Here is a 19,423-nt window from a genome sequence, read left to right as displayed (position 1 = left end):
ATTTTCCAAGTATTTGATTTCTTTTCCCTAGTTTTTCTGTTATTGATTTCTAGCTTCATTGCCTTGTGGTCTGAGAAGATGCTTTGTAATATTTCGATGTTTCGGATTCTGGAAAGATTTGTTTTATGCCCTAATATGTGGTCTATTCTAGAGAATGTTCCATGTGCGCTAGAAAAAAAAGTATACTTTGCAGCAGTTGGTTGGAGAGTTCTGTATAAGTCAATGAGGTCAAGTTGGTTGATTGTTGTAAGTAGGTCTTCCGTGTCTCTGTTGAGCTTCTTACTGGATGTCCTGTCCTTCTCCAAAAGTGGTGTGTTGAAGTCTCCTAGTATAATTGTGGAGGTGTCTATCTCACTTTTCAATTCTGTTAAAATTTGATTTATGTATCTTGCAGCCCTGTCATTAGGTGCGTAAATATTTAATATGGTTATGTCTTCCTGATCAATTGTCCCTTTTATCATTATATAGTGTCCTTCTTTATCCTTTGTGGCGGATTTAAGTCTAAAGTCTATTTTGTCAGAAATTAATATTGCTACTCCTCTTCTTTTTTGCTTATTGTTTGCTTGATATATTTTTTTCCATCCTTTGAGTTTTAGTTTGTTTGTGTCTCTAAGTCGAAGGTGTGTCTCTTGTAGGCAGCATATAGATGGATCGTGTTTTTTTATCCAGTCTGTGACTCTCTGTCTCTTTATTGGTGCATTTAGTCCATTTACATTCAGCGTAATTATAGATAAGTAAGTTTTTAGTGCTGTCATTTTGATGCCTTTTCATGTGCGTTGTCGGCCATTTCATTTTTCCACATGCTTTTTCGTGCTGAGACGTTTTTCTTAGTAGCTTGTGAGATCCTCATTTTCATAATGTTTAACTTTGTGTTTATTGAGTCGTTACGTTTTTCTTGGCTTTTTTCTTGAGTTATGGGATTGATATTCTTTTTTGTGGTTACCTTTTTATTTACCCCTATTTTTCTAAGTAAAACCCTAACTTGTATCCTTCTATTTCGCCTTGTATCACTCTCCATCTGGCAGTTCAATGCCTCCTATATTTAGTCCCTCTTTTTGATTATTTTGATCGTTTATCTATTGATTTCCATGATTTCCTGTTGTGTGTATGATTTTGTTTATTTATGTATTTTTTAGAATTAGTCTTAATTTGTTTGTTTTTGTGCTTTCCCTGTTTGAGTTGCGTTGGTATCAGGACATTCTGTTTTGTGACCTTGTATTGTGCTGGTACCTGATATTATTGGTCATCCGGCCAAACAATCTCCTTTAGCATTTCTTGCAGTCTTGGTTTAGTTTTTGCAAATTCTCTAAACTTGTGTTTATCTGTAAATATCTTAATTTCTCCTTCATATTTCAGAGAGAGTTTTGCTGGATATATGATCCTTGGTTGGCAGTTTTTCTCGTTCAGTGCTCTGTATATGTCGTCCCATTCCCTTCTTGCCTGCATGGTTTCTGCTGAGTAGTCTGAACTTATTCTTATTGATTCTCCCTTGAAGGAAACCTTTCTTTTCTCCCTGGCTGCTTTTAAAATTTTCTATTTGTCTTTGGTTTTGGCAAGTTTTATGATGATATGTCTTGGTGTTTTTCTTTTTGGATCAATCTTAAATGGGGTTCGATGAGCATCTTGGATAGATATCCTTTCGTCTTTCATGATGTCAGGGAAGTTTTCTGTCAGGAGTTCTTCAACTATTTTCTTTGTGTTTTCTGTCCCCCCTCCCTGTTCTGGGACGCCAATCACTCGCAAGTTATCCTTCTTGATAGAGTCCCACATGATTCTTAGGGTTTCTTCATTTTTTTTTATTCTTTTATCTGATTTTTTTTCAGCTATGTTGGTGTTGTTTCCCTGGTCCTCCAGAAGTCCCAGTCTACATTCTAATTGCTCGAGTCTGCTCCTCTGACTTTCTATTGCGTTGTCAAATTCTGTAATTTTATTGTTAATCTTTTGGATTTCTACATGCTGTCTCTCTATGGATTCTTGCAACTTGTTAATTTTTCCACTATGTTCTTGAATAATCTTTTTGAGTTCTTCAACAGTTTTATCAGTGTGTTCCTTGGCTTTTTCTGCATTTATCCTAATTTCATTTGTGATATCTTGAAGCATTCTGTAAATTAGTTTTTTATATTCTGTATCTGATAATTCCAGGATTGTACCTTCATTTGGGAAAGATTTTGATTCTTTTGTTTGGGGGGTTGGAGAAGCTGTCATGGTCTGTTTCTTTATGTGGTTTGATATGGACTGCTGTCTCCGAGCCATCACTGGGAAACTAGATTTTCCAAGTAGTCGGCTAAGAAAAAATGCAGTCAGATCCCTATCTGAATTCTCTCTCTGGCTCCAGGTATTCAGATGTTAATGGGGTCGCCTGGGGAGGGTGGGGGAGGGATCTGAGAGCTAGGAGTGTAGCACCACAGAATATAGAGCTGAACACCACGTTCACGCTCCGCCCCCATTCGCCAAAATCCGGGCTGGACGGGTCCCTGGCTAGGACACTGCTTTCCTTGCTCGGAAACCAGTCACTTCCTCCTGGGGACTTCCTCCGGTGCACGGCACCGCTCGTGGGCACTGGGTGGGCGTTTCCCGCACGAATGGGTGGGCCCGCCCCCAGGGTCTATTCAGGCGATTATAATTGGGTCCCGCGGTCACGCCCCGCCCATGCGCGCGCCCATATCCCAGCGGGATGACTTCCGGGTTGAGACGCTGCTTTCCCCGTACCGGAACCAGTCACTTCCTCCCGGGGACTTCTCCTTCCAGAGCGCCACACCTCTCGCGCGAACTGGGTTGGCGTCACCTGCACGGCCAGGTGGGCCTGCCCCCTGGGTCAATTCAGGGTAATAAAAATGGACCCCGCGCTCATGCCCCGCCCGCGCGAGCGAGCGGGCGCGCGCACGCGCGCCCAGATCCCAGCGGAATGGCTCCCCGTCTGGGATGCTGCTTTCCCTGCTTTGAGATCAGACACTTCCGGGGATTTCTCCCTCTGGTGTGCCGTGCCACACGCGTGGACTGGGTGTGCGTTCTCCCGCACGAACGTGTGGGCCCCGCCCTGGGGTCACTTTAGGGAAATATATTTGACCCCCCCCCCCGCTCGCACCCCGTCGGCTTCTCGCCTAACTCCCGGCGGGACGGCACCCCAGCTGGGACGCTGTTCTCCCCCCTCCCAGATCAGTCACTGCCTCCCGGGTGCTTCTCCCTCCGGCTGCGCCCCTACGCCGCCCGCGCCAACCTGCTAAACTTCCTCCCGGGATGGGTTCGGGGGCGAAGGGGTGGGCCCCCTTTCTGTGCCGTCTGCCCCCCTGGGCTCTGCCCCAGATCGGGCTCCGAAGTTCACCTGCCTGGTGCGCTGGCTCCTAGTTCTGAAAACAGTCGCTGTCTGTCCGTATTTGTTCATTTTCTGTCTCTAAGTCTGTGCTTGTTGTTCAGGGTTCGTAGACTGTTATGTATGTGATCGATTCCCTTGTTTTTCCGAGTCTTTGCTGCAAGAGGGATCCGCGGTAGCGTCCACCTAGTCCGCCATCTTGGCCCCGGATCTCTTATGGCATTTTTTAATGAGATGAAGAAATAAATCACCACCTTCATATGGAAAGGCAAGAGGCCCCAAATAAATAAAGCATTACAGAAGAAGAATAACAAAGTGGGAGTTCTCACACTACCTGATTTTAGAACCTATTATACTGCCATGGTATTCAAAATAGCCTGATACTGGTACAACAAAAGGTACATAGACCAAGGGAACAGAATTGAAAATCCAGACATAAATTTATCCATCTATGAGCAGCTGATATTTGACAAAGGCCCAAAGTCCATTAAATGGGGAAAAGACACTAACAAATAGTGCTGGCATAACTGGATATCCATCTGCAAAAAAATGAAACAAGACCCATACTTCACACCATGCACAGAAACTACCTCAAAATGGATCAAAGACCTAAAAAAAAAAAATCTCTAAGAAGATAAAGATTATGGAAGAAAAATTAGGGCCAACACTAAAACCAAAACACTAGGAGCCCTAAAACATTGCATAAAGAGAATACAAAACGTTATTAATTATGCACAAACACCACAAGAGACTATATAGAGAACTGGGAGCTCCTAAACATCAAACAATTATGCTGATCCAAAGACTTCATTAAAAGAGTAAAAATACAACCTAGAGACTGGGAAAAATTTTTGGCTAGGACATATCCGATCAGGGTCTAATCTCTAAAATCTACAAGATAATGCAAAACCTCAACAACAAAAAGGGAAATAACCCAATTAAAAAATGGGCAAGGATATGAACAGGCACTTCACCAAAGAAGACATTCAGCCGGCTAACAGATTCATGAGAAAATGCTCATGATCATTAGCCATTAGAGAAATGCAAATCAAAACCACAATGAGATATTGTCTCACCCCAACAAGGTTAGCGTTAATCAAAAAACCACAAAATAATAAATGTTGGAGACTGGAACACTTATACACTGCTGGTGGGGATGTAAAAAATTACAACCACTTTTTAAATCGATTTGGTGCTTCCTTAAAAAGCTAAAAAATAGAGGTACCATACGATCCAAGAATCCCACTCCTTGGAATATATCCTAGTGAAATAAGAGCCTTCACAAGTTTGCAGCACTGCTTACAATAGCAAACAGATGGAAACAATCAAGGTGCCCATCAACTGGTGAACAGATAAACTAATTATGGTATTTTCGCACAATGGAATACTACACAATGGTAAAGAACAAGGAGGAATCTGCAAAATATCTCATAGAATGGATGAATCTGGAAGGCATTATGCTCAGTTAAATTAGTCACAAAAGGATGAATATTATATAAGACCACTAGTATAAGAACTCAAAAAATAGTTTACACAGAGAAGAAAATATTCTTTGATGGTTACAGGAGGGGGGAGGGAGGGAGTGAGTGAGAGGGGTTTTCACTAATTAGATAGTAGATAAGAAGTATTTTATGTGAAGGGAAAGACAACACATGATACAGGAGAGCTCAGCACAACTGGACTAAACCAAAAGCAAAGAAGTTTACTGAATAAACTGAACTCTTCGAAGGCACCAAAGAAGGGCCAGGGGTTTTGGGACCATGGCATCAGGGGACATCTAAGTCAATTGACATAATAAAATCTATTAAGAAAACATTCTGCATCCCACTTTGGAGAGTGGTGTCTGGGGTCTTAAAGAGTTTGTTTTATGTATCTTGAAGCCCTGTCATTGGGTGCATAAATATTTAATATGGGTATAGCCTCCTAGTATCTTTCCTCATCATTTATGATGGATTTAATGTTAAGTTCTATTTTGTCAGAAATTAGCATTGTCACTCCTCCTCTTTTTTGATTGTTGTTTGATATATTTTTTTCCATCTTTGAGTTTTAGTTTGTTTGTGGCTCTAAGTCTAAGGTGTGTCTCTTGTAGGCAGCATATAGACGGATCATGTTTTTTGATCCATTCTACCACTCTCTGCCTCTTTATTGGTGCTTTTAGTCCATTTTCATTCAGTGTAATTATGGATAAGTTTTTTTTTTTTTTATGAGTTTAGTGCTGTCATTTTGATGTCTTTTTTGAGTGCGGTTGACAGCTTATTTTTCTCACATATTTTTCTACTAAGTAGTTTATCTTCATAAATTGTCTTTTCCTCTTATTCGTTGTTGTTGATTTTGTTTCTGCTGAGTCTCTATTTTTTTCTTGTATTTTATTTTGATGTGTAGGATTGTTAGTCTCCTTTGTGGTTACCTTAATATTTACCCCTATTTTTCTAAGTTTAAACCTAAATTTTATTTCTTTATATTGCCTTGTCTTCCTCTCTATGTGAAAGATCTATGGCTACATTTCTTAGTTCCTCTTTATTTTTTTAATGTTGTCTTCTTTTACATAATGACATTGCTATTTCCTTGTTTTGAGAGTTTTTTTCATCTTGATTTGTTTTTGTGATTTCACTATGTGGGTTGCCATCTGATTGCTCCATCCAGTGTTCTAGTCTTGGGTTGATAGCTGATATTATTGATTTTCTAGCCAAAGAACTCCCTTTAGTATTTCTTGTAGTTTTGGTTTGGTTTTTACAAATTCTGTAAACTTTTGTTTATCTGTAAATGTCCTAATTTCACCTTCATATTTGAGAGGCAGTTTTGCTGGATATATGATTCTTGGTTGGCAATTTTTTCCTTCAATGCTTTATATAAGTCATCCCATCTTCTTGCCTGCATGGTTTCTGCTGTGTAGTCCAAACTTATTCTTATGGACTCTCCTTTGTAGGTGACTTTTCATTTATCCCTAGCTGCTCTTAAATCCTCTCTTTATCTTTGGTTTTGGCAAGTTTGATTATAATATGTCTTGGTGGCTTTCTTTTAAAATATACCTTATGTGGATTTTGATGAGCATCTTGGATAGATATCTTCTCATATTTCACGATAACAGGGAAGTTTTCTGCCAACAAACCTTCAACCATTCTCTCTGTATTTTCTGTTATCTCTCCCTGTTCTGGTACTCCAATCACTCACAGGTTATTTCTCTTGATAGAGTTGCACATGATTCTTAGGGTTTCTGAATTTTTTTTAATTCTCTTATCTGATTTTTCTTCAAATATATTGGTGCCAAGTGCGTTATCTTCAAGTTCACAAATTCTGCCTTCCACTTGCTCAGTTCTGCTCCTCTGACTTTCTATGGAATTGTCTAATTCTGTAATTTTATTGTTAATCTTCTGAATTTCTGATTTTTGTCTCTGTATGGATTCTTGCAGCTAATTAATTTTTTTGTTATGTTCTTGAATAACCTTTTTAATTTTTTCAATTGCTTTATCTGTGTGTTCCTTGGCTTGTTCTGCGTATTGCCTGATCTCCTTCCTGATCTCGTTCCTGACGTCTTGAAGAGTTCTGTATATTAATCTTTTGAATTCTGCATCTGGTAATTTCAGAAAGGCACCTTCGTCCAGAAGATCCCTTGATTCTTTGTTTTGAGGGCTTGTTGAAGTGATCGTGGTCTGCTTCTTTATGTGATTCGGCATTGACTGTTGTCTCCGAGCCATCTATAAGTTATTTTATTAATTTATTTTATGTTTGTTTACTGTATCCTAGCTTCTTGCTTTGTTTTGTTTTGATATGTCCAAATAGGTTGCTTGGCTGAGCTAGCTTGATTATTTTTGCCTTTGAAGCTCTAATGTCCTGCCACCAGATGGCTAGAGCTGTTATCAGGTATATGAGCCTAGGAGTCTGTTCACTTTTCCTGTATGAATTTAGCTCAGGTGTCCAGGTAGTTGGTCATCAAGTGTGTAGTATAGGCTTTGTCCTACAGTCTTAGAGGGGCAGGGGTGATTGGTGTAGGCACTGGTATCTGGTTGCGGCAGGGGTTCACACTCTGAAAAAGGCAGCGGGTGGAAAACCATTCCCCAAATATCTGTGAGGAAAGCACATCCCTGATCCCTTGAGCTCACAGGTGGGTGGGTTCTGAAGACGGACTATGAGCACCCAAAGCTTTTGGTTGTAAGGACTCGCGGTACCAGTTATCCTGGGACCATTGTCATGTTTGGCTGGGTGACCTGAGTGGAGCCACCAGACCTTAGGGCCCTGATGTGGGTAGGTGATATAGGCTAGGTGGTGTCAAACGTCAAACATCCACCTCTCCACCACATAGCTGAAACAGTTGGAGTCTGCCAACAAGGGCCTATTCTGAAATAGGCCCACACAGGCCCATGCAGGGGGGAAAGTTACTCAAAGTCCATGGACCGCTTATGCCTGGACAGGAGCCCCTTCTGTCCTGAGCTCCCCAGGTTCGTGGAGCTGGCAGATTATTTTTTCCCCAGTTGTGAAGTTTTTCTTTCTCCAAGGCCAGGAGAATGGCTCAGGATGTGCAGCAGTACCTATTTCAGGCCCAGGGAATTTGACAGCCACTGAAGCTGACTTGGGGGCTGGGGGCACAGTAAAATTATGCAATTCCTTAGCTTTTGCTGAGAGCGCCATTCTTCTCTGGTTTCGGAGGTGTGAGTAGGCTGTGCAGCTGGCTGTTTCTCCCTGAGGAAGCTGCGGCCGAATGCTACCACCAGCCCACCGCAGCCTGAGGGTTCCCGGTGATTCAGATCCAGCAACCCTCTCCACTTCTGAACTGTCTCTCCCTCCCCCTGCCACTCAGTCCCTTTTCTAACTTTGCAGGAATGTTACTTTTAAAGGGTTTACATGTAGGAAGTTCATACAAGTTACATCAGCAACATTCTTAATCATACTACACAGGTGCAATGGTATTTACATATAACTGCATGCATTGCATGCTCAGAAAATGGTGATTAAACTCCATCAAAAGGCGGGGAAGTTACTATGTATGAGGTACTTAATGAGCTAAAAGGTTATCTTGAATGTCAACATTGCATCTAAACTGGTTTCCACCAATTTCCTCTAGTTTTGGGCAACAGTTGAGAGGGGAACCAGGATTTTAATATAAAGCTAGGGGGTGTGTCAATCAAAGGAACTAGGATTTCAATGTAATATTACAGGGCAAGCCAAGCAAGCTGCTTGAGGCTGTGGAAAAACCTCTGTTCTCTGAATGCTCTGAAGGACAAATGCAGGGTGCCAAGAAGCATATACTAGGTTTACCTGACCTATTATGATCATTTTTGGAGGGCTTCCTAGAGAAAGCAACTTTTCAGATGTGATCTGAAGGATAAGAAGGCATTATCAGGTGACACTGGGGGACAGAAGTGAAGGAGGGAGGGAAATGTGGTCCATGCAGAGGGAAACATGTGTAAAAAGCTCCCTAATGTGAGGAAAAGCTTGATACTTTTGGGTATGATTGGGGTGTAGAGGGAAAGAGTTACAAAGTTAGGTTGAAGAGGTAGGTAGGACCTGACCTTACAAGGTTTCGTAAGTTATGGATTTTGATTTTTATCCTAAGGGCAACTGGAAGACAATGAAGTGTTTAAGGCAGGAGGGGAGTGCCACTAGATTTGCATTTTAAAAACATCATTTTAGCTGCTTTGTGGAGAATAGATAAAGAACAGGAGGGGCGGCAGCCTGAAGGAAGGGAGATCAGCTAAGAGGCTAAAAGCCAGGTGAGAAATGATTTAGAAAATGATATTGGAATCATTATTCCCTATTCTTGAGCACAGAGAGTGTGAACCAGCTAGACCTGGGCCCACTAGGACTCGCAAGGACACATCTTCTGGGCCCTGAGATAAAGACAATAGATGGGAAAATCTTGGAAATTATCTTTTAGAAAGAAAAATATCTTTTAGTGAATTTTTCATGTAAAACAAAACACAAAATACTTTCCAAACCTATCTTTTTTATTAGCGTTTGTTGTTGTTAGGTGCTGTCCAGTTGGTTCCGACTCATAGTGACCCCATGCACAACAGGATGAAACACTGCCCAGTCCTGTGCCATTCTCACAATTGTTGCTATGTGTCAGCCCATTGTTGCAACCACTGTGTCAATCCATCTCGTTGAAGGTCTTCCTCTTTTTCACCGACCCTCTGTTTTACCAAGCATCATGTCCTTCTCCAGGAACTGATGCCTCCTAACAACATGTCCAAAGTATGTGAGACCAAGTCTCACCGTCCTTGCTTCTAAGAAGCATTCTTGTTGTACTTCTTCCAAGATAGATTTGTTCGTTTTTTTGGCAGTCAACGGTATATTCAATATTCTTTGCCAACACCACAATTCAAAGGTGTCAATTCTTCTTCAGTCTTCCTTGTTCATTGTCCAGCTTTCACATGCATATGAGGCAATTGAAAACACTATGGCTTGGGTCAGGCACACCTTAGTCTTCAAGGTGACATCTTTGCTTTTTAACACTTTAAAGAGACCTCTTGCAGCCGATTTGCCCAATGCAGTGGGTCTTTTGATTTCTTGACTGCTGCTTCCATAGATGTTGAATGTGGATCCAAGTAAAATGAAATCCTTGACAACTTCAGTCTTTTCTCCGTTTGTCATGATGTTGCTTACTAGTCCAGTTGTGAGGATTTTTGTTTTCTTCATGTTGAGTTGTAACCCATACTGAAGGCTGTGGTCTTTAATCTTATCAGTAAGTGCTTCAAGTCCTCTTCACTTTCAGCAAGCAAGGTTGTGTCATCTGCATAACCCAGGCTGTTAATGAGTCTTCCTCCAATCCTGATGCCCCGTTCTTCTTCATATAGTCCAGCTTCTCGGATTATTTGCTCAGCATACAGATTGAATAGGTATGGTGAAAGGGTACAACCCTGATACAAACCTTTCCTTTAAACCATGCAGTATCCCTTGTTCTGTTTGAATGACTGCCTCTTGATCTACGTACAGATTCCTCAAAAGTACAATTAAGTGTTCCGGAATTCCCATTCTCCACAATGTTATCCATAATTTGTTTTGATCCACACAGTCAAATGCCTTAGCATAGTCAATAAAACACAGACAAATATCTTTCTGGTATTCTCTGCTAAAATTAAAATTAACATTTAGTGAACAGAAAATTTTTTGAACCAATGAAAACCTTCCTAACTATCGTTACTGGAACCTGTACCCATGATTGTTAAGAAGGGCAGTTCAAAATGTAGGATCACAGTTTCTAGCCAATCTAGGAAAAGGTGAAGCTTTCAATGGTTTTGTCCATTTTGTAATCTTAATATATACTGATGATTCTGTAATGTTCTTTGGACTCTGGCAGACATGGCTGTGGCAACATACTTGTCCGTTTTCCATTCTTGCCTATTCTGTAATATTCCTTGGGCATGAGCACACATGGCTGTGGCAGCATGGTTGTCCATTTTCCAATTCTTGCCTATTCTGTAATATTCTTTGGACATGGGCAGACATATCTCTCGCAGCATGCTTGTCCATTCTCCCACTTTTGTCTGTTCTGTAATATTTCCTTGTACTTTGGCAAACATGGCTCTGGCAGCATGGTTACCTGCTTCCCACTTTTGCTTTTTTGAATATATGCCAAATAAAATCTCTCTTTGCTTTACTAAACTTTGCAATGTTTCTTTCCCTACAACAGAAATGAGAGTGGCTTGGATTAGTGTGGTTCCAATGCCAATGGAGAGAAAGTGAACAGACTTGAGTGGTGTTTAGCAAATGTAATGAACAGGACTTGATGACTTACTACATGTGGGGATAGGGTTGGGTTTGCAGGAGAAGGCATTAAAGACGATTGCAAAGTGCCTTAAGCACCTGGGGAGATGGTAGTGACATTTATGGAGAGAATGAATACTGAAATTGTATATTTATTTTATGTTATCACTTCTATTCCCCATTCCCTTCCCATTGCCCCCACGTCTAATCAAAATTTACTGTTCCCAGATTTCACTCCCCCAGGACGCTGTGCACAGCAGTGTAACTGACTAGAAATGTAGTGGTTAAGAGCTACGGCTGCTAACCCAAAGCCGTTTGAATCCACCAGGCACTCCTTGGAAACTCTATGGGGCAGTTCTACTCTCTCCTAGAGGGTCGCTATGAGTTGGAATCGACTCGACAGCAACGGCTTTGGTTTTTTTTTAATGGGTTAATATGCCGTACCTTCTAAGACTGACCTTGGCATTTTATCAGTGATCTTTTAAAGAAGATGAGGCACTGAGGAAAATCAAAGACACTGGACAGATTTGTAGGCAGAGATTTCTTGTGCCCGGGACACCCCACATTCCTCTGATAAGGAGCAATAGGACCAAGCCCAAAAGTACTCAAGACTCAACCTCCTGTCCAGTACGTTTCTAATTTTGCTCATGTGTCAAGAAGCCCTTTCACTGGGACTCAGTGAAAGAAAGGGCTCATGGGTGGCATACAGGTTCCAGTGGTATGCTGGAGTTGATCTGTACCAGCTAATGAGAGCTGACTGTTAAATTCTGAGAAATTTTGTGACTAGTTGACATCACCTTGGTAGCTTGAAACTGCCCACGATGGGAGAATTTACACCATGTAAATTGGCAAATGCTATAAATCAGACCTTTTGTTTTTCCCCTTCAGAGAATTGGTTGTTAAACATTTACCAGCACACTGCTGATCTCAGTCCTGTCACTGAATAACCATGTGGCTTCTCCATCTACATTCACATTCTTATGGCTTTACTTTTGTGATTTTAAATGCCAAGTATATTCTAAGAACTCTTAACTTGATATCTCCAATTTAGTCCTCTCTCCTAGATGCCAGACTCATGAAACTGCCTATTTAACATTTCCGCTTAGATGTCTAATAGGCATCTCAAGCTCAACATGACCAAAACTGATCTCTCGATCCACTCTGTCCCCCTCCCCCCCCAACTTTATCTTCCTGCTGTTTTGTCCATTTCAAGAAGGAGCAACTGGTTCGTGTTGCTCAGGTCAAAAATATTGATTTGATACTTGAATATTTTCTTTCTCTCATATCCCACATCTAATCTGTCAGTAAATCCTCTTGACTCTACTTTCAGAACACATGCAGAATCTGACCACTTCTCATCACTTCCCCTGCTACCACCTTGGTCTATACCACCATTATTTCTCACCTGGATCACTGCAGTAGTCTTATGACTGGTTTCCGTACTTTCTTTTTTGCTCCCCTGCAGTCTATTCTCAATAGCAGCCAGAATGATCTCGTTAAAAAACAAATCAGGTTCTGTCACCCCTCCACTCAAAATTCTCCAAAAGATCCCCAACTAATTCAGATCAGAGTAAAAGCTCAAGTCCTATAAGGCCTTATAAGATCTGGCCCACATAACTTCTCTGGTCTCATCTCCTACTACTCCCCCTCTCTTCTTTACTTACTCCACTTCAGCCTCAGATATATCAGTCCTGTTTTAATCGCAGGCCCTTTGCCCTTGCCTGGAATGATCTTCCCCCGGATATAATCCTGGCTTGCTCCCTTAACTCCTTCAGGTCTTCTCTTTAATGTCATCTGTGGCTAAGGCACTCCTTGACTACTCTATTTAAAATTTAAAGCTTCCCTACTCTGCTCCAGCACTCATTGTCTCATTTCTCTGCTATCTCCCCACCCTCCCCACACTTATCACTAAATGAAACACTGTGTATTTTACTTAGTTATTTTGTGTATTACCTATCTCCCCAGACTAAAACATAAGCACCATGAGGGCAGGGTTTTTTCTCTATTTTGTTCACTGTTGTATTGTCAGTGCCTAGAACAGTGCCTGAAACATAGTGGGCACTCAGTAAATATATGAATGAATAAATGCATGAATGTACTCTAATACCACTTACTACTTTGTACTGTAATTTATCTGTTCACAGTGCCTACACAGTGGACAATCAAAAGTATTTGTTGAATAAATGAATGACAAAATCTCTGTGCCTATTTTCTCATTTGGTCCTAAGGCCAACCCTGCCTAGGGCCAGGCATCAACAGCTACATTTTCTACGTGAAGAACCAGAGCTCCAGAGAGGTGAAGTGACTGGTCCACTAATAAGTGATAGCTCAGGCCTGGGATTTGAATGCTCAGATTTCAAGCTTTTCACCATGCCCCCATTGTAAATGCCTTTATAGATGACCTGACAAGAAAATAAATAAACATATGAATAAATAAACATGCAGCATGCAGAACTATTAATTATTAGAAAGTATGCACATTTGGTAGAGTAATGAACAATGGCAGAGTCCAAAGGGAGATCTTTCACTCAACTCCTACAGTTCTAATTGTGCCTACCATTCACTTGGCACAGAGCTCATCCTATGTAGGGAACATAACTTAATCACATAAAACCTCAAAGCCAGAACAAAATATTTCCTGGAATGAGACCCTCATTGCCTAGAGGCAAGGAAATTAGTGACTGGTACAGAAGAGTGGGAGATGGAAAGAATGAAGAGGAATAATAACAACTGCCCCTCATTCTCCACTCGTTTAAATTGTGAGGAAACTAAGCAAGGGGCTTAGCTGAAAAACCATTCCTTCATTCACTCGTTTGTTATACCCAGCAAAATATCTGCTGTTAATTTAATTAATCATCCAGATAGTTGTATATTCACTGAGAACTTCCTAGCACAAAAACCTGCAAAAGGGGTGCACAGCCAAATAGTCATTCCTTGAAGAACTTGCAGGCTAATAAGAGAAGATACATACATGCATAAACCCAAAAAAACTTGTTGCCATCGAGTTGTTTACAACTCACAGTAACCCTATAGGATTCGAACTGCTGACCTTTTGTTTAGCAGCAATAGCACTTAATCACTACACCACCAGGGTTTCCATATAATAAGGACTAAAACTTGAAAATGGTAAGTTCCATGGAAGAAGTGCAGAGGATGAGCTGGGGGATTCCAAAGCAGGAAGTAATACCCTCAAACTTGGAAACAGGCAATATCCTTAGAGGAAAGAGCCTGGTGGCTGGGGCTGGAAAAATGAGTAGGATATAGGCTTGAGATTATTAGGGAATGTGGACAGGGGGAGCAGGGAGGAGGCGAATTTTAGAACACCATGGTGGAAATTGTGAAGCATGTCCTGTAAACAGTGAGGAGTTCTGTGTGGCTGGACTGCAGGATACAACAGAAGTGGCGCCAAAGCTGCAGAGGAAGGTTAAGGTTAACTTATGAAGTTACCTGAATGCCACTGTTAGCACCCAAAATACCATTTGTATGCAGAGTAGATGGAGAGAGAAGATAGGTTCTCCCAGCAAGGCTTAAACTTCCATGTTCTGGCCCTGAGCCCTCCCATTGTGCCCTTCCCTGATAGCTCCTAGGAATAAGACAGCCCCATGAGTTTCTCTCCAGATTCAGTTTAAGCTTATTTATGCAAGGCGCATTCAGTCCCTGGAGAAAAAGTTCACAGTAACAACAGGCTGGGGCCGTGGCCTGATCCAGCAGTGATGTCCTTCTCTCTGGATAGAAAGGGCAAGATTTCTGCTGGGTGGCCACCACCTGGGTTCCATTCCTCTTCCCAGTTTACCATCCCTGGGCCTTAGACAGCCCTGTAGGCCCAATTAAGTTTCCAGCTCAATGGGGCATCTGCGTTCTTCAGCGCATCCTCTAATGAAGGATTTGCCTGGGCCCCTCTAACAGGCAAGGCCCATACTTGATGCCATTTTTCTTCCATGGCCCTATTTTCTGAACATATCTCTTCGTGTGAGAGATCCAGGGTCCAACACTAGTTGGAGGTTTAATTATTTTAAGGATTTGCTTTTTTTTTACCCTCCATCTCACCTCCCTCTCCTTCCCTTCGGGGATTCATATCACGGCATATGAAAGCTCTGTTCAAGATGAAGGCCCTAGTAGAGCCACTTCCGCATTTATTTTTTCTCTGCCTCATTGCCTCGCCACTATTTTGAGCTCTTTTCTTAACAACATCAGGTGTGGAAAAAAATCTTACGGGGTTTAGTTAACTCCGAGCTCAATGTGAGTCACCAGTGTGATGTGGCTGCCAAAAAAAATTAATACAATTTAAATAGAGAGGGCCCAAAAAGAGGGTAGAGAGAGTGCTCGCTCTGTTTTGCTGCTCCACCCTGGAAGGCAGCACAGGCTGCCTCACTGCCATGCTTGAGGATGCTGCATGTAGAGAGGGAAAGGGGCACTGTCCTGGAAGGCTGCAAGCACACTGGCCTCCTGGCACTTCTTCAAGAGACCAGGCATGCTCCTGCCTCAGGGGCTTTGAACAGGCTGTTCTCTCAGCCTGAAACACTTCCCAGCTTTCCCACACTTCATTAGGCCTCTGCAAAGATGTCATCTCTCCAGAGAGGCTGCCCCTGACCTCCCTATTTTTAGTAGTCCCTCCCTTCACTATCTCCAGAGTCCTGGTGGCCAGTGGTTAAGCGTTCAGCTGTTAACCATAAAGTTGGCAGTTTGTATCCACTAGCTGCTCCTTGGAAACCCTATGGGGCAGTTCTACTCTGTCCTGTAGAGTCACTATGAGTTGAAATCGACTCAATGGAAACGGGTTTAGTTTTTTTGGTTTCACTGTCTCCACTTACACTGTTTTATTTTTCTTCATTGCACTTATCTGATGACATGTATTATCTGTTTCTCCCATTAAAATGTAAGCACATGTATTATTTGTTTTTCCCATTAGAATGTAAGTTCCATGAGAATAGGGTTTAAATGTAAGCATATGTATTATTTGTTTTTCCCATTAGAATGTAAGTTCCATGAGAATAGGGTTTTTGTGTATTTTATTCACGCTGCGTCTGGAACAGTGCCTGTTCTACAGTGGGAGCTCAGTATATTTGAATGAACAAGCAAACTTTTTCACAGCATTTACTTCATTGTACTTTATCTTTTCACACGTCTTTTACCTACTAGAATTTTATGTAGGATGCCTCTTTTTCCTCTTTTTTGACATTTTCGTTAATTACCTAGCCAATACCTCACATGGTGTGTGTTAAATGGATAAATGGATGGATGGATGGATGGATGGATGGATGGATGGATGGATGGATGGATGGATGGATGGATGGATGGATGGATGGACCGGCAGAGATATTGCAGAGGGGTTCAAATACTGGATGGGTGTTGGTCTGGACCCAAGCTATCCACCTTGGTAGTCACTACCTACATGTGACCATTGAGCATTTGAAATGTGGCTTGTCTGAATTGAGATGTGTTGTAAGTATAAAATACATGCCAAATTTTGAAGCCTTGGCATAAAAAAATGTAAAACATCTCATTAAAATATTTTTATTGATTACTTGTTAAAATTATATTTTGGATGTACTGGGTTAAATAAATTATATTCCTAAAATTAACCTGTTTCTTTTTTTTCTTTTTAATATAGCTATTAAGAAAGTTCAAAATTACTTATGTGCATCACATTATATTTCTATTGGATAGTACTGCTCTAGAGGTTTTGATTGCCTCCATATTTAAACTCTGACCATTACAAGCTCATAAGGCATGTGTGTGTAGGAGGTTAGAGAGGGTTCCTTGTAATCAGTTCAGAAGAGGATTTTCCATTATTGCTGATCCTGGGTACTGGTGACTGCAGGGTCAAATAAGCACCGTGATTAACCCTTCAGTTTCATCTTTCTCATTTCTGCCTTCTGCCACTTCAGAGCTACTAGCCATGAGCCATACTGAATGATTAATTTTTTTTTCACCTCCTCTCCTAGTCTCCATATGGAGACACCAATGAACAGATAAACAGCACAAAGGTGAGCTACAAGTTGGAAGAGGAAAATCTAACTACAAGCCCAGATCTAATGCATCTTGCATCATCCACATCCTGCAGAATCCCCACTTTGTAAAATCTATCTCCGTCTAATAAGTGATTTCATGTATGTAACCAATTGCCATGGTAGAGTTCCATGCTAGGTTATCCTAGGAAGGAAATACAGAAGCAGAAGAAATACCTTCTTCCATCTAGGGGATTATAATCAAGTTGAGAAACAATGCATGTGAAAAGTCAAACACGAACACAGAGCAGTAATCCAAGAAATTTGGGCAAAGTGTGATTAGGGGCCAAACATATGACCCATATAGTTTGTAATCTAGGAGTTCAAATCAGTATCAGCCTCAAGGGCTAAGGCAGTCAGAGAAGGCTTCCTGGAGGTGTTGGTACTTAAGCTGGACTTTGAAGAATATATGTGTTGTTACAAAATCCTAGATTTTCAGAGCTTGAAGTACTATCCAACAGAAATAGACACATAGTCCATTCCTCATTGCACAAATAGGGAAACTGAGACCAAGAGAGGGAAAGGCACTTACCCAAGATTGAACAGTGAATCAGGGGATAGAAACAAGATTTTCTTGTTCCAGTCCACTACTGTATCCTTTCAGGTGCTGAGGAGATATGGGGTTCCAGGTATAAAAAAGGCCCAGAGGCCCAATTACCTGGAAAGTGCTATTCACTCTCCAACCCTCTATCCCCTCCCAACACACATACACATTGCCTAACCTGGTCTGGAGTCTCAGTTTCTTTTCTTTTTTTTTTTCAAGACCATATTAACTTAGCAGGTAAAACAGATCACACTGAACTCAAATTAAAAGTCAAACACCAATTCCTTTTTTTTATTTAGTTAGATATGGCCATGTGTTGACGAACGGCCTCTCTGATGTAACCTGCCATCTCGAAAGCTTTGACATTGAGAAGCCCTCCTTCTGTTCCCTTTTGTCCCATCACCACAAGGTATACAGACTCGATTTGAACCACTGTCACTGCCTGGCTGCCCCGACTCTGGCCTTTGGTACGGAGGTCCATGGTGTTGTTGCCCTCAGTGTACAGGTTGTCCCGGATCACCAAGCATCTGGTCCCCGCGAGGGTGATTCCCTGAAGAAACAACTTCTCTCTCCCATCCTTTGCCAGCAAGATCTGAATTTCTTCCTGGTTCAGCTGGAACAAGTTGCCTTTAGGATAAGAAGCTAATAACCACGGAGGGGAATTGGTGATGATTGCTGCATCACAGCACACCCCAGTCTGCAGGAAGAGGGTGATGCAGTCCTGCCAGACCTCTTCACTGATATCTCCTACACACTGCATGATTCAAGTAAACTTTTTCAAAAAGAAGAAAAGGGGCTTTTTAAAAAGTTGGTCTCCGAAGGAAGCTGGTTGGCAGTTGGTTCAAGAAGACTGATAAGCTAAGACTGAAATAAGCTAAAAATGCAGTCTGTTTCTGATGGTCTCTCCTCAGCAGCAATGTGGAGGTCTTGGTGACTTATATGAATTTATGTCCCAGCTACCCTTCCTATAATTTATCAAGCTGACTCTAGAGCAGGAGTGAGGTCACAAAGGCTTTTGTGACTTTTTAAATAGTCATCATCTCCTACTTCATGGGTGACCTGTAGCAGTAGCTTTCTGAGGCTGTCTCTAGCTAGCGATACAGTGGGGAAAAATACACCTATTTGCTTTCCTGGGGAACCATGGGAAGAATGCCAAACCCCAATAGTGAGAAAGCCCTGGAAGTAGAACTTGAGTGGGCAATAACTGAGGTGGAGTCTGGGATGTAAAGCACAGCAGATAAGATTTACTGTAGCAAATAGCATCTTAGATGTTGGCTGATCTTGCTGAGACCTTATTTGTACCCTGAGTTCTAGGGATAAAGTAAAAAAGCCCATGAACTCACCGGTTCACAGCTTTTTTGGGGACTATGACAACAGCTTCCTAACTGGTTTCCCTGTCTCTAGTTTCTTTCCTCTAGTTTATCCTCTGGCCCACTCCAGCTGAGAGTCTAAAGTAATTTATTCTCATCATCACTCAGCAAGTATTTATTGAGCACTCACTATGTGCCAAACACTTTTCTAGACGCTGAGTTATAGTAGTGAACAGAACAAAGACAAATCTCTGCCTTCATTGAGCTGACATTCTAATGGGAGACACACAAAAATAATAAACAAATAGATGCTACTAGTATCCCCTTCACTGAAAATATTTCATGAGCTTAATACTTTCATCTTCCAGATTTATTCCTCTTATTTGCAGGCGTTCTCTATTCTTGTGCAGTTCCATTTTGACTCCTGACTTTTCTGCAACATTTGGCAAATCACCAGTTGTGCTTCAATTTCTTCCAAAATGATATCAATTTGCCATAAAAGGGAATGTTGTGGGGAATGATTAATGTTAATAGTGGGGAAAACCCGGGA

The 19,423-nt window shown here is 41.5% G+C and overlaps 1 protein-coding gene across 1 annotated transcript; it reads right to left on the bottom strand.

Moving 5' to 3' along the window:
- Window positions 1-17,858: 17,858 nt before the first annotated feature.
- On the bottom strand, window positions 17,859-18,323 carry LOC126068769 (profilin-1-like). Its single transcript, XM_049871477.1, has one exon. It carries the CDS (start codon window positions 18,321-18,323, stop codon window positions 17,859-17,861), a length of 465 nt encoding a protein of 154 aa, XP_049727434.1.
- Between the last annotated feature and the right edge of the window lie 1,100 nt (window positions 18,324-19,423).

The sequence above is a fragment of the Elephas maximus genome, chromosome X (assembly GCF_024166365.1).
Source record: "Elephas maximus indicus isolate mEleMax1 chromosome X, mEleMax1 primary haplotype, whole genome shotgun sequence".
NCBI lineage: Eukaryota > Metazoa > Chordata > Mammalia > Proboscidea > Elephantidae > Elephas > Elephas maximus.
Note: the sequence above shows the minus strand (reverse complement) of the source record. Positions and strands in the feature narration are given on the sequence as shown.